This window comes from Chamaea fasciata, unplaced genomic scaffold (genome assembly GCF_029207755.1).
Source record: "Chamaea fasciata isolate MVZ Bird 193981 ecotype frontalis unplaced genomic scaffold, bChaFas1.0.hap1 SCAF_5, whole genome shotgun sequence".
Classification (NCBI taxonomy): Eukaryota; Metazoa; Chordata; class Aves; order Passeriformes; family Sylviidae; genus Chamaea; species Chamaea fasciata.
In genome coordinates this window covers 52,979,199-52,994,971 of record NW_027094090.1, presented here as the reverse complement: position 1 = coordinate 52,994,971, position 15,773 = coordinate 52,979,199, and the positions used below count along the sequence as shown (strand labels likewise).

The 15,773-nt window shown below is 39.7% G+C and overlaps 1 protein-coding gene across 5 annotated transcripts in view; it reads right to left on the bottom strand.

Moving 5' to 3' along the window:
• Positions 1–4,624: 4,624 nt before the first annotated feature.
• The window catches only part of PACSIN2 (protein kinase C and casein kinase substrate in neurons 2), a 53,397-nt gene continuing 42,248 nt past the window's right edge, over positions 4,625–15,773 (bottom strand). For 3 of the 5 annotated variants that reach the window (XM_066183690.1, XM_066183689.1, XM_066183691.1), the window contains 5 exons: positions 14,087–14,207; positions 11,882–12,006; positions 11,098–11,214; positions 9,956–10,152; positions 4,625–6,448 (listed from right to left, as the gene is read on the bottom strand). In XM_066183690.1, coding sequence (XP_066039787.1) covers positions 6,336–6,448; positions 9,956–10,152; positions 11,098–11,214; positions 11,882–12,006; positions 14,087–14,207 — 673 coding nt within the window. In that variant the 3' untranslated portion in view covers positions 4,625–6,335. The remainder of the gene's footprint in view (positions 6,449–9,955; positions 10,153–11,097; positions 11,215–11,881; positions 12,007–14,086; positions 14,208–15,773) is intronic. The other 2 variants (XM_066183692.1, XM_066183693.1) reach the window with 2 other exon arrangements.

Sequence of the window (15,773 nt, the reverse complement as noted above, 5' to 3'; positions counted from 1 at the left end):
CAAAGTATCTTCTCTGTGATAGGTCCTTTCTTTGATACACCTTTACCCCACTGCAAGCAAAAGTTTTGGTTTCCCCTCCCCTCCATAGACTGGGTCATCCAGCTGTCCAAATAATCAATTCCAAAGCTTTGCCCCCCAGCCTCCACTCTGCACCACTTTCCATGCCTTAAATCCAGCAGACTCCTGGTCTCCCCCAGCAGCTCAGGAGCCCCAGTTCTTACCAATCTCGGGGGAAGTTTGGGGCAGTGACACTGTCACTGCCAGTCCTGGCCACCCTGCCTGGGGCAGCCACAGAGCAGCACAGTCCCCAGCACTGGGATCTCTGCTGGAGCATGTGCCGAGTGCTGTCCTCACACTGGGCACTCAGTGTGGCAACACAGAGCTGTGCCCTGACCCTGGAGCTCCTGGCTTTTCCACAGGAGTCAGGCACTAGTTATCCTGGGAAGGAGTTAAAAAAATTAACAAAACCCAAATCCAACCAACAAAAACAAACAAACAAACAAACAAAACAAACAAAACCCCAAACAAACAAACAAAAAAAAACACAAAAGAAAAAAAGAGAATGGTACAATCTTGCCATTTAACCGGGACTTTTAACATCAGAACAGGGGTGCTGTCACTGCAGCATCCTGAGACCCCAAAAATGTATCTCTGAGAGTCACAGGAAAGTAACACCACAGGGGGGCTGGTTCCTCTGTCTTTGCTGACCTTCTGTCTCAGGAAGTGGTACCTCTCTGTCCCAAGCTGGGATGTTAAAAAGCTGCTGCGGTTCAAAGCCATGTTGAGCAGGCAGCCCACAGGTCTCCATCCAGGCAGCCAGAGGGGAATGAGCTTATGGCAGTGCTCAGACATACACAGCACCTCTCTCCTAAGGGCACACTTTGCAATTCACTCCGTGACTGTGCATGCTGGACAGATTCCTGCTGCAGACTGCAACCTCAGCTGATTGCCAGGAGATGCGTTCTGGACAAGATGGAATAAAAGCATTTCTGTCTGTGAACTGGAAGGAGGTCAACAGGTCCTGCAATCACAGAGCAGCCTCTAGCTTATGGAAGACAGGTAATATAGAGAATGGAGAACATGAAGGAAGGGATGAGCTGGTCCATATCCAGCAAGGAAAAAGCAGTTCTTCTAATTCACTGGCTGCTCTGCACATTGAGTAAATAGAAAAAAAGCCCAAAGTAAACCCAAACACGAAAAAAAAAAAACCCAAACCCAAACAAAAAAAAAAACCAAACAACCAAACCAGACAACTTACCTTCAAGAGTGGCTGTGGATTAGAAACTCAATGTTCTGTACTTTGGTGAGCTATGCAGGTCCTCACTCAGACCCAGCAGCAGACCAGCACTGTAAGCAACACCGATTCCACATGCCTGATAACTGTGTATGTCCTAAGCTCTTAGCAGAGTTTCATCTTGACAAAATCTATCCAAATCTAGCCCACAGACTCCTTCCCTGGTACCACTATCCATGGTATGTTGTGCTTTGCCATGAGAACAAACACCAACTTGTTCAAGAAATTCTGGAAATATCCCCCATATCCTATTCTCCTCCTAATGATAATTGCCCAGGCCCAGGGCAGAAGCAAAGTGGTCTAAATAAAGGAAGCCATCAGAATAAACTGTGAAAGGTGATCAAGTTTTCCAGGGAATACAGGTGGGTCTTCTCATTCTTCAGCAAGTTTGTGATTTGAGTGGAGTGCAGAAAGAGGGAAGGCACAGTGAGAGAACAGCAGCAGTGGTGGGGAAAGAGCCCACAAGTGCCACTTTGCCAATTGTACCTCTGTGGCAATATCACATCTCGCTGGTGGTTTCCAAGAATGGCCGGAACACATATTTGTATTCCCAGAGCACAGGGAACCCCTTAAGAATTGCTTCCATACCAGCTGCTCTGACAAATAGATATGTAGAAGAACACTGTTATGTGTGTATGCTGAGAAACAAACACCTGGGAAGTGCAGCCTGTCCTGCATTAGGAGCCCTCTAATCACGTGCAAATGAGAGCAATCCACTGCCAGAGTGTGATGTTGGGGGTTACTGGTTTGCAAATCAAAATCCAAGGGCTCTTAATTCACACTAACCCAGAACACAGTTCCAATTTGATATGAAGACAAGATGATTTCATTATGAGGACTATTAGATACTGGAGTAGTTTGCCCACAGGGAAACTCTCCTGGGAGGTTGTCAGCAACACTCAGCAACCTGTTCCAAGTGTTGAGCCAGAGATGGGACTGAAGACATTTAGAAGCCCTTCCTCCCTGACTGATCCTGTGCTAATCCCCACCTTTTCTACACAACCATTCTGAAATGGAGGGGTTCTCCCTTATTATTTGATGAATACACGTATTTTGGGCACAAGGACTGCTCCACGAGCTGATGAAGCACAGGCAAAGTAACTTTCTCCTACTCTCACCTATCTAACTGCCACAGCAAGTCTTGGGCTCCTGCAGCTGGCCAGCCAGCCTTGCCAGGGCTTATAAATACAAGGGAGAACCATTAGGGATTATCTCCTGAGAACAGCCTGTTCTTGGGCTGATTTGATAACCAGGAATTGGCACTTGATTCTGCCTGGAGTCGTGTGGTATTACAGCTTCAGCAGACACCTACTTTTTCAAAGCTTCAAAACATTTTCTGCCATTTCCAATACGCAAAGCTTTTAGTTCTGTAAAATTCTATCAGTTCTGTTCTCCAGTTATTATCAAGCCTCCCTCCTTGCTTGGTTTCTCCTCATGGTGCTGCTGAGAAATGCTGGAATATAGGTGCAGTCCCAGGTGATGCCAGCTACATTCTCACTGCTTTTCAGTGTCAAAGGGTGCCTTAGGTAAGTACAAACTCTGCTTGATGCCCTTTGGAAAGCTTGGTCACAGGAAGCAGTTTGTCTCTCCTCACAGCTACACTGTAGTTCTGCTGCCTCATGACAACTGCAGTTCAGCAGGTTTCAGGCCAGCCCTCTGCAAATGGTAACCTCAAAGGCACAGCATGGTCACATATGTATCAATAATTCATATAGAAAAAGCCTTCACTGGAAGAGAAAGATCAAGCATTCAAACGGTTCTTCCAGAACATGGAAAAGAAGTTTAGGATCTACATTAAAAGCCAGTTGATGAAATCAGTTCAACTTTTTTATTTAGTACTAATGCACTGATTGTCCTGATAATATCATGAAGCACAACCACTTCAAACAGGTAAGGTTTCATGGAGTTCTCCACTCCTGGGGAAGTGTCTACATCCTAACACCATTGCCCAATGCAAAACCAAACTCTTGCTATATACTGGGATTTACAATCACCCAGTTGTGTGAGGATGCTGTTTGCACAAGCAATGCAGGGGCTTGCAAAGCTCCAGCTGCATGTAGCATCCCCATTTACCACATAATGTTTTATCTCTGCCAGGGCAGTCAGATTTCAGTGTTTTCTGCATATGAATCTGGAAGTGTCTACACAGATTCTAGAAGTGTCTATCACCACAGTGCTTCATAATTGATCTTTTTTTTTTTTTACCTTGCAGGCTTGGAGATTTCATGTGTCAAGATGATCTAGCCAAGGTAACAAGTGACTTGGATGTTCAAAGAGTTCTTGCTAATGTCCCTCATTAAAGCAGAAGTAAACTGCTATGAAATAAATGAACATTTGATCAGTTACTGATGACAGTAATAAAAAGTGGGAGGATACCTGTGTGTCCCCCAGAGGGATTCCTGTTTGGGCTTGGAGATTTATTAAAAGGTTAAGTGGAAGGGTGGCAGTTGATTATTTACTGATTATTTAATAAGTTACTTATGATCACAGAAGTGTAAGACAGCTGCAAAGGTACCTTACAGAGTTCTGACTGGTCTCCTTGCCCTCAGGGACAGCTCACTGCCCACCACGACCCCAGGCCCTTCTCAGAGCTGCTCTCCAGCAGGTGACCCTGAGACTGTCCTGGGGTCTGGGGTTATTCTTCCCCAGGTGCAGGACCCTGCATTTGCCTTTTCTGGATTTCAGAGAGCTCCTCTGCCCATCTCTCCACCCTGCTGAGGTCCTTGGGAAGGGCTGTGCAGCCCCCAGGGGGACTGGCTGCTCCTCCCAGCTCTGTGTCACCACCGACCCCTTCACCCAAGGCACTGATGAATATTAAACAATTAATACTGGGGGACACCACTGGTAACAGGCCCCCAACCAGACCCTGTGCCACTGATTATGAACCTCTGGGATCTGCCATTCAGCAGGTGTTGATGGGGGAGAGGAGACAAAACCCTCAGCCAGCTGTCACAGACAGCACCACATTAATCACTGCCAGTCAAAAAGAAAACTCAAAGGCAGAAAATATTTAAAAAGAAATAAAAAGCTTAGCTGCTCACCCATGCTATCTGAGGCTTGACAACACCACAGAAACCAGCATCACAGTAGACTCTGCATACCCATATAAGACAGTTTCCTCTTCTTCCATGAAGATTTTGCTGGAATGTTTTGCCAAGAATTCCTGTGCATGGCACTTCCCTTTTTGTTAATGGCACAATGCCACCCATGTCACACTCCTGTTTGTGGCTCTTTTACACAGTGCAGGTTTTATCACCGTGAATTGCAATGAAATGCACAGATTTGTTTCATAAGACTATTGTGACATACATTGAAATAGTCAAAAGTGCATTCTGTGTATTTAAGAGATTAACAGATTTTATTGTTTTCTAAAATATTTTACAATACAGAGACCCAAACCAGTAATTCCTGACAATTTTAGCAACTGTCCTGTGGATGAACAAATATGTTGGTATGTTTTTGCTGACAGACATATACATACATCCACTTTCTAAGCTTGCACATTTGGATTCACTGAAAATGATGACTAAATATATCTATAAGCTCAAAAAGCAAACGATGAAGTCCAAGATTACCAACAGTGTTTAATAGTTACCTCGAAAAAGATTTGTTAACTTCATTACAGTGTAGCTTCCTAACATGGCATATCTACTTACCTGATACTTAGTTTTAACACAGATCTGCTGTAGTTTTACAACCCAGTTTTCAATGTCACAAATGCATATTTGACACGATTACAGCTGGCCAAGTTGTAACTGCAAACAAATGTAGATTTTACAGTGTTCTGCTACAATAATCCATGTTTGGACTAAAGCTAATTTATATTTTGACTCATAAATTTATCCACAAATACTGATTTTGAGTATATTAGTGTGTTTACTGTACTTCTGAAAAATCTAATCACAGAATACTTTCTCTATGGTACAGTAATGAATATGGCAGGAAAGCAGATTTAAATATACCTATAATTTAAACTCTTAAAACAGTCTAAATCTTATTGACACCAAAAGGCTTGATAACTAATAGCCATGCTCTTCATATTTTGGAATATCAAATTATATGTACATATACACAACATAGATAGGCTCTTAATAAAAGCATTTAGTCTATTTTACAGTCTTCTCTGTTCAAGATAATCAGCCTTCACAGATTTAACATTTCAAATCACCCAAAAATCATTAGCAGTTAAAAGGAGATTTTTTTTTTTCCCTGCAAACATGTGCTAGAAATAGCCACTCTCCTGGGGCTTATGCATAATTTGTATTTCTTTTGAATGCCACTTAAGATCTAGATGGAAAACTCTTAGTTCAAGTGTCAACCCATTTGTAATAGAATCCCAACCCATGACACCTGCAGATATTTCTGCTACGAATAACCTTCTGTAACAGATATTTATTAAATACAGTATTTTGTTTTACAACTCCATTTACAACTTCAAGCCATGCTGACAACACAAGGATTACTACAACATGGAAAGAGCTTTCATTCAGTCAAGTGGTGACTAAATCTATGTCATAATTTAAGTATTAATTGATAAAGCATACAAAAAGGTGCTTAACTACATAGCATTTAAATAAAAAAATACTGCATCTTTCAGACATTGATAAGAACAAATAAAAAATTAACTATAATAATCTTTATAATTCAAGTTGCAAGTTACTGAAGGTCACTTAAAATAACTGATTAAACAAAAGTGAGCATAAGCCACATACCTGCGGTAGGATGAGGCATAAGCATAGAAAATGCAAAAATGTTTAGGATCCACAATAACAGACCATGTGGGAAGAAAAAGTTTTAAAAGTATTTTTCCTATCATACTATTTTTAAAACCTAACTCCTTTCCTTTGCATTGTGTACAAGTTGTGAAAACCATGTCAAGCTTTTGTATTTCATTCAGCCTTATTTCGGTATGAAGCTCTCACCTTTTCATTAAAATATATACACTCTATACATCCATTCAGTTTCCTCTCACTTTACCTAAATACACTGTACAGGCCTACAGAACTCTTGTGTGACACTTATGTGTTTATTTTGTCCTTTGTCACTGGATTGGTTCCACATAGTTTGCTGGGTATAAACCAACTTGTCCATTGTCCAGGCGTCCTTTGCACCAGCCCTGCTCATCCTCATTCTCCATTTTGGTTAGCTCATCCCCTGAAGAAAAGAAGAAACATTTTCCCCAGCTTAGTGCAAGTCCAATAAATGTTTCATCAGGCATTATTGTCTTAAGATTTTATGGGAAACATGGAAGAAAATGCTACAAAGATTAAATAATTCAGAATTTGCTTGCTGACATCCAGACTATCCATTCCGACATTTATGGGCTATAAGGTAACTTCATTTTGACTACAACGCATTCCACATCTTCAGGGAATACTTTGAATTTTGAGAGCCTGCAGACTCCAAGATGCTCCACAGGAAAGAAGGAAGCTCCACCTCAGCCAGGCAAAAAAAGGCCACATTGAGTAACAATTATTTCCTTCTGTGCAACTTATTTGTGTCAAATGGTTTCCCTAGATAAAATTGGTTTGTGTTTTATCTTAGCAATAGGAAATAGATGATGAATATATTAATCACTTATTAACAGTCCCAAATAGTAGAGTCTTGGTGTCATTTAGGAGAACATAAACTAGCCTAAGGACTATAAATTCTTTGGTGGAAATGGACAAGCCTCATATTAAATCTTCTCAAGACGCCTATCTTTATAGCATTTCTCTTAGATAAAAAGGTTAAAGCTTCATCTCTTCTAGTTTTTACGTTTATCAGAAAACTAATAAATACCCATTATGAACAAATGTTTGGGACTTCAGACTTCACTTGGTTTATGGAGACAGGTTACAATTTTTCCACTTTCTGTAGTGCTGCAGAATGAGAGTGTATAATTTCAAACCTTCCATAAGTGTGTGTTAATAAAGAGTGGAAACAAAGACTACCAAAAATTCATATTTCAATGACAGTATGCCCTAACAAATCCATTTGTATCAAAGCTTGGGCTTGGAAACTCGGTGATCCTGGAGGTCTAAGAAAATATAAACACTTCTAAGTGTCATCTGCACAGCAGTTACAATGAAACCACTGTGATGATAAAACCAGAACACACAATAACATATTCTGACAACATTGCGGGGACAGCATTTACTGTCACTATTCTCAACCACAGAGGGCCACAGGAGGGCAGGACAGACATTGTAAATAATTATGTCCCATCCTCTTACATGCTTATAAAACCTCTCATAAGATACCTATAAAGTTATTCTTGCTCTTTGGAAGCCTCCCACAGCTGTTTGCCAAGAGAAAAAGAAAACAACAACCCAAAAGCACCAGCTGTAAAGATACTCCACTAAAAAAATGAGCTTCATGTATTAAAGTACATTTAATGGACACTGTGCAGAGCATATATTCTGTAACATGTATTTAGAAGCAGTCTGTAGGTAAATTCTTTGAATACCCAAAGAAATCCCATCTGAGAATATCCATGTACATTTGAACAAATCCTTAAAATGCATTAATCCTCTGTTGACAGCCGCTTAGGAGCTTAGGAATGTCTACAGAGGAACATAGGATTGAGTACATTTTAAATTGGCTCCCACTTGACCTAGTGAGTTCTTTTCCTTAGTTTTCTGTATGTTCGGTGTAAAGCTAGTCACACTAACACTTCTGCCTAAAAACTAAGTAGCCATCCTATTAATTCAGCATCTCTAATTGGATTCATGGTCTAGCACATCATCCCTTTCCTATAATTGTATCAATTCCATAATTTGGTGGTGAAATACTCTTGTGTTCTTCCTTCAAAGTACTGAACTCTTTGTAAGTGAAGTCTGCATATAGCTCACAGTTTCATACCTCCTCTACTTTATTTCTACAGCCCTGACACACTGAGAGCCACTTGGCTCAAGGGTTTAATGCAAGTGACGCAGCCGGTAGTCCAGCACAGAACACCCAACTTTGTATTTAACCATTACATCTGTGTATATAAACATTGCATAGTTTGGCCAAGGAAAGACTCATTACTGTAAACCCTTGCTGCTTCAGAGGCAGAACAGATATATTTCAAGAGGATTAGCATGCTTCCATCCCCTGCTGAGAAAAAAGGAACAGGTGAAGTCTATAGAATGGAAAGCAACTTCTGGCTTGTGTGCATTCCACAGAAAGTACCAGATGTTTCATTACTCCTGTACTTCTGTTAAAGCACAATTCAGCAAAGTTCATGGACAAATAACCCATTCCTCCACTCTGGAAGCCTACAGTACTTCTCTACAAAGAAGAAAAGCCAGATTTTTATTAGTGGTTTCACTAATAAAAAAGGAAGGAGGTGAGTTAAAAGCAGAGCACCACCATCTGAGCTGGGGGGTGTTTTGGTTCAGAAAGCACAAACTGCATCTAGAATATGACCTGGGGACACATTGTTCTGAGCACCACCCTTCTCCATCAACAGAACAGACACCCTGCAGCTCCCTGATTAGCTACAACATGGACCGGTGTACTAACTTTTAGCTCTAACAGCCACCTAAGAACCACAGCAGGTGGTATAAAAATAGCACCCTTCTTACTAACCCCAGCTGAAAGGGAGGCAGAACCAAAAGCTTCCTGGAGTTTCTTTTCAACACTTGAATCCTGTTTTTCTATTACAATAATCTAGTTATTACAGGAGAGGGGAATACATGACAAGCAAATGGGAAAAGAGACAAACTCAAAGAATGTCTGTGTCTCTCATTTGCAAAAAGTGAATTCTGTTTGCTTTCGCTAAACTACTCCTGCCATCTTGTTCTGGAACTCCTGGTTGGAAAATGTCTCCTGCAATTCTGGGTGAGACAGTTGAACAATTGGCTTCAAAGTCATGAACAGGGGGTAGATTTCAGCTGGAGGCAGCAGCACCTGTGGTGTGCAGCCATCACACCCTGATGTCACCTTCCTGTGTGTGGAAAGTGTGTGATGGGTCTCCCCCATCAGTTGCATCTATTTTGTGCTCGCTCTCCTGTAGCACTGAGGGAAAAAAAAGAGTTTAGGGCTCAAGGGAGATACAACACCATTAGAAGGAAGAGGCGTCCTAAGTGTACACTAATATAACACAGGACTGAAAAACAACAGGTAAAGACAATTCCTGTGCTTAACATACACTGAAGAGGGGTGAGAAGAGAGTTAAAAGAAGTATCTGTCCATGGCTAAATTTTCAACCCTAAAAATTTAGCACTGCAGAAAGTTGGATGCCAAACATGGGATGCTTTCCATTTAAAAAGAGAAGCTATCAGGTGATTTAATACAGTTTCAAGATTAGCTGCTGTAGTATTTTCCTTTAAAAAACCAACTCTGTGCAGTTGGGATTTCCAGACAGCTAAAAGCAGCAGCTGTTACTGTCACCAAGGGAGAAAAGGGAGAGAGAGGATTTTCAGTTCTGCAGGTCATTTTGTTTCACTTAAGATGGTAAGAAAGGAATCTCTCAGAGGCAACTCAACACATTCCAAAGAACTTAGGAGTCAGTGCTGCCAAACAGGGAATAGCAAAAAGCACTCTTAGGCGGGATGGTGGTTGGACAGGATCCAGTATGTGGAGCTGTACATACAGAGAAACAGGTGACTTCAGAAAATAAAAGCTGAAGAGAAAAAAAAAATCTGCCTTTCTCCTTTCTGACAAAATATTTTAAAGTAGATGTTGCAAACTTACCAGCTTTAAAGCTGAGCTCATCTTGCTCCTGGCCTTCATAGTCATAGAGTGCACGTACTCTCACCTCCATGGCAGGAGGGGTATCTTCATCAAAGGGATTGGTGTCTCCATTTGCATCAGTGGAAGAGAAAGGGTTGTTGGACTCTTCATCAGACCAATCTGTGGGGTAGCTTTGGTTTTTCTCATAGCTGCTAACACTGAAAATCAATTTTGAAATTATTCTTTTCTGCTTTTAAAACAGGAGACTAGAAATACCGCTAAGACACCCTCTAAATGTGCTTAAACTCCACTCTAAGACCCAGTTTTGAAACTTTCTTTCTGTATCTTCTCATCTATCTTTAACTGATAATGCTTCATTTTAAAAAGAAGCATTTTTGCAATGCATTTACTAAGTTAGAAAAATGCAAAACCAACACACATCCATCTCCCCACAAACTCAAAAAACTTGTCTATCAAAAAATACACATAATCCATGGGATTATTTACTCTGGAAAGGTAAAACGGATGCTGTAGTCGAAGAGAGGGATTCTCTGGTTCAGGTAGGACATTTCAATTGCTTTGCAGACCCTTCCTCCCAAACCTCTATGCACCTCTACAATAGCTTCCAACACTTTTTCTATATTGCAATCCGCCAATAAAAAACTTCATTATACTGCAACAACTTGATCATTTAAAGGGAAGTTCACTGTTCAGCATGCACATGCCAGTTAAGAGAGTGGAATATCCCTAGAACGTACACTGAAGCAACAGGCAGCTGCTTGAGAAGGTCCTAAACAAAAAAAAGAAAGCATCTTAAAAGCAGATTTATTCAGTGAGAAGACACAGAGCAGTAAAGCTCCAGAAGCAGTTTCACTGTAACAACACGTCAGTTTTAACATTTTATAGGACTGGGAAAGGAAGGAAAAAAAGCAACAGCAGTTCTGTTAGCAACTGCCAATAACCACAGTAGTTTGAAACCAAAGATCAAGCAACAGATATGGCATCCGTTAGGAAAGACAAGTTAGGTTACAGTGTTGCTTACACAACTGCTTAAAAACACTTCATGCACTGACCAGCATAGTGTTATAGAAACTGAAAATAGAAAACCCTGGATAGAGAAAGTGCAAATGTGAAAACAATTAAAAAAACAACATTTCACCAACTTTTTGATCTTATTGTCCTCCTTTTCACTGACAGTACTCCCAGTATCTTCTTCATCTTCAAAGGGATTGTAACTTGATTGTACTGACTGCACTGTGTTACTCTGGACACTAAGACTGCTAATTTGGAAAAGAAAAAGCATTATGGTGACCCTATCTGTATAAGAGAACACTGTCACTGGTGTCTCACTAAGTAGTTTCTTAGCAGACCCCTTCTTCAGCCAAAAAATTTTAAACAAACAACTAAACAAAACCAAAACATCTATCAAATGCAGCGTAAGGCTCAAGAAAGCTTGGAAAGTCTCACATACGGAGCATTCCTCCACAATTAGAATATCCTTTGTGGACCACAACTTCTTTTTATCTACTGCCTGCAATAAAAGGCAATGTAATTTTTCTGGCCAGCTTCACTGCTTTTTAAGGTAGTTGATGTTGGAGTTTAGTAAAAAATCACATCCAGAATTCTGATGTGACTAAATGTTTTGCAAACTAAGATCTCAAAGTATTACTGTAATTTCTAGAGATGGGAAGGTAGGAAGAGACTACCAGATCAGGTACAGAAAGCTCAGTTTCTCATGAAGCTTGGTTTCTTTCAGCTCCCAGTGGAAAGAGAGCTATAAAATGAAGAATTATTCCCAAAATGATTTGTGGAGTGCAGAGACATCACTAAAAATGCTCACAGATAATTATCATTTGATTGAACAGTGACTTTTTTAACCTGTAGAGCTTAGTGTATTTGAAGCCAACAGTCTTTTCCAGTTAGTATTTTTAGGCATAAAAAAGCTACCTGCTATGTTTGTTAGGTTGTGAAACTTGGTCTCCTGTCTGATTAATACCAGTCAGAGTCACTCCATCAGAAGCCTTCTTTTTCTCTCTTCTGCTGAGAGTGCGATTCAGGTCTGCAGACCACTCCTACCAACGAATGCAAAACATGACTGAGAAATTCAACCGAACAAGTAATTGTCACATTTAACTTTCAAACTGAGTTATGGAACACACATCTATATATACAACATTGCCAATAGTTATTAAAGATGAGTCACTCTAAATGTTTCATTTACAATTCTCATCTAGTTCCTACTCCAGCAATGCAAACAGGTACCTGTGGTACTCACAAAATCCCAAGGTTACCAGTACTTCCCTGTAAGGTATTCTGAACCTCCTGAAAAGGCTTAAAATACCAAACATCTGGCACACAACTGGAGAAATCAAAAGAGCTGGCCAGTATAGATATTTAAAAGATGTACTGTGAGGGCTCAAATAATGCCAAGACATCTGGCTTTAAAAGGTAACCAAAATTCAGTTTAAAAAGGTATTTTAAGACAGGGCTTACTCCTCAAGAAGCACTCTCAGATGACTTACAGAGAAACAGCTAATTTAAATCTGTGCCTAAGATTTAACCCTTTAAGGTACTTCACTCAGGATTTAGTGAAGTTCATTGTCCTAAAAAGCCATCTATAGGAGTTAAGGCTCAAATCCACACAAGTATTAACAAGACTAATGATGCCACTTGCAGATCCTCCTTGATGTTTTGAACCATTCAGAGGCAGATGGGACAGCCATGGTGAGACCTAAACACAATTCCTGCATCAAGTCAAAATTAAGCTTTGATATCCTATTATACTCTATACACTACACTGATACAAAGCAGGAACCAACAGAAAACAAACCGGATGCAAGCAAGTATCCTACGCTAAGACATGTTTCCTCTCAGAAATCTTAAAGGTAAATAAAAAGTCAGGAGAGAATTTGCTATAAAAAAGATGGCATTTGAGATAAGGATTTTTATCAGGAAATGGAAGTTTTCAGGGTTGCTGTTACTCCTATGTAGCACAGTCAGTCCAGTGCTTTCTGCAGTTCTTCAACCACCTCATTATTTTAATTTTGTACAATACATATTGGATTTCTGAGTTACCACAGTTTAAAGACCACTGACCTATGCATATTTGCAGTTTACAATGCAATTTCATAGTCATTTGATCATGACTTTTTTACTTACGTCATCCTTGTAGCATGTAAACGAGAAAAAAATTGATTAGGAAAACAGTAAAAGGAGGATTTAGTTTGTTAATTATAATGTTTAAGGAAAAGGATAGCAATTTCCCCACACAGAAGTAACTGCACTTCAGTGTTTCAGGCAAAGAAATTCTACAGGAATGTTAAGAATTTTCTTCCTCAAACCTTTAAAGTTACTCAGTATTTTAAAAACAAGGGCTATTTTCCTTTATGGTTAATAAGGGACCAGTGAAACACTCTGGAGTTTATGCTTTCACTCCATTAATTTAATGTTTAGAGCTTATTTCAACTAAACCCATGATTCTGATCCAACTCGTTCCACTTCCAGCTACTGTACACGAGTAGTACGATCTGCACTGACACATTTTTGTACTTATTTCTTGCAGGCTATGTTAACAGAACACTACTTAGAAAAACTCCTTTCTTTTGAAACTGGCATCCAGCAATAAAATGACCAAAAGGTGGGTAAAAGTGACTTTTTAAAATACAGCAGTACTGAATTTTAAATACCAATTTTCAAATTTTGAGCTGTTTGGTTCAGACTTTTTCAGAGTCCTTGCAGCATGCACTACAATTACCTGCTACCAGCAATGAGATTCAAACTGAAGTTTGACACCAAAGGGGAGAAGTAAAACATAAAGGATAACATATCCAGGTGTCAGAGATGTATCAACTAAAGAATGGCTAACAACTTCAGTAATCACTTCAGCTTAAAAAAAAAAAAAGTCACTGTAGTTTTCTGGTTTACCCATTTTCTCTTTAAACAGGTACTCACTCAACATAATCACCTCCACAAGTTGTGGGATGAGAAGAGCCCAATGAAAATTGAGATAAGAAAACTACTATGACTTGTAAAACAAAAAGATTCAGTGTTGGAAGCTTGAAGTTAAGAATTACCCCAGAAAGAAATATTACAAACAGCAAAGAAGAAAAAAATAGACAAAACAATTCTGGGGTTTAAGCACTGTGACCTTACCTCAAACTGAGGCCAATTCATTGACATCCCTGGACCTTGATTAGCTCTAAACCACCTCAAGTCTTCCACAGCATCTGCTGTTTTGATATTCTGTTCCAGTTCACGGTAGATATTTTTGTAACTGCAAAACAAATTTGTCTTCTAATTTAGTATAACATTTAGAGTCATGGCAAATCCCTAGACAGCTTTTTAAAAATATATTTTGAAGTTCACAATAGTATTGAAAAAACTCACAGCAAGATAGACTTTTAAAAATTAACAGACCTGTTAACTGCCTCTAAAAAGGGAAGAGTAGTCCAACAAGTAAACTTGCTGAAAGTTCACCACACCATAAAATGCTTGTTTACCAGATTTTAAAGCTATGTGTCTTGTGTAATTTAACTGGCTGTCATTAAAAAGCATACATACACATGAGACTGTATTTAAACCACTGAATTGCAGTCTTGAAGTTTCTTGAATTTCAAAGCTTATCTACAAGACAGTAGAAACTGGTTTTGTGCTAAGTCCACAGGACTCTGTGAAAACTTCTGTTTTAATCCAGTGAGAATTGTAAGAAATTATAAAAATAAAACCCCTGAACTTGAAGCAGAGGTATATGGGTTAAACATCTTCCTATGCAGGGATAATATCTGCCAACTGTCTTTTACTGGTTTGGGTACTCTCTGATCTTACTAACCATATTATTTCTATCAAATGCTGTGAAAAAGAGCCTTACTACTTTATTTCTTACTCTAGTTATTTTTCATTAACAGAACAGAAGTCACATTGCAGACACAGTTCTGATCCCCAGATCCCAGACCATGCATGTAGAAAACATGGCAGGCTGTTTCCTGGACTGTGCTCTTTAGCATCATTGAAGTTAAAAATCAAACTTTCTTTTCAAGACTAATTCCACATCTTTTATTTCTGTACTAAAAGAGGCAAAGACATGGAAACAAATAAACAGTTACAGCTGCTTTTCCCTAGTTTTGCCCTAATAGTTCTGTTCTTTGTTTGATGCTTATTATGAACACTCCTGGAATTTTAAGTATCTTAAAAGGAAATCATTGCCTCTCCACTTGGTCATTTTCTGTGGTCTTCCCCATACCTTGTCCACTAGGTCAACTATTTATCATTTATTTCTGTTTTGTAGTTTCCTTTAACCTGATAAAACTGAATCAAAATGGGCAGCAATTCTACCATCTATCTACTCTGAGAGTAAAAAGAACCTATCTCCCACAGCAGTTCCATAGGCACTTTGAAGAAACCCAAAATGGTAATGATGCCAAAATAAGTGGGTTTGCCATTACCTATCACTTGCCCTGTTTTTGTTCTTGCCTCTACATCACCCCCTTCCCTCATGCCAGTATTAACATTTGTGTGACAGCACAGCACGCTAGTTTGGGAAACTGCTCAAGGGTAAAACCAAATTCAGTTCTTCCTTTTCTCCTTGCATTTCAAGCACTAACCAGAGTGCACGTGACCTCTGCTGTCACAAGTGAGATGTAAAACACCACCATGGTTACAGCACTCACTGCAAGTATTCCTGTGTCTGGAGCTCCCTGGCAGAAGTTTAGCTTTCTGGAATACAGTGAGGGCTCAGGCAGAAAGAACAAAATGCAAGACATGCTTGATACATATGACAGTATAAAGAGCAGACTTTGAAATTAAGATGCACAGGAGTTCAGCACGGGTTAACTTATGGATC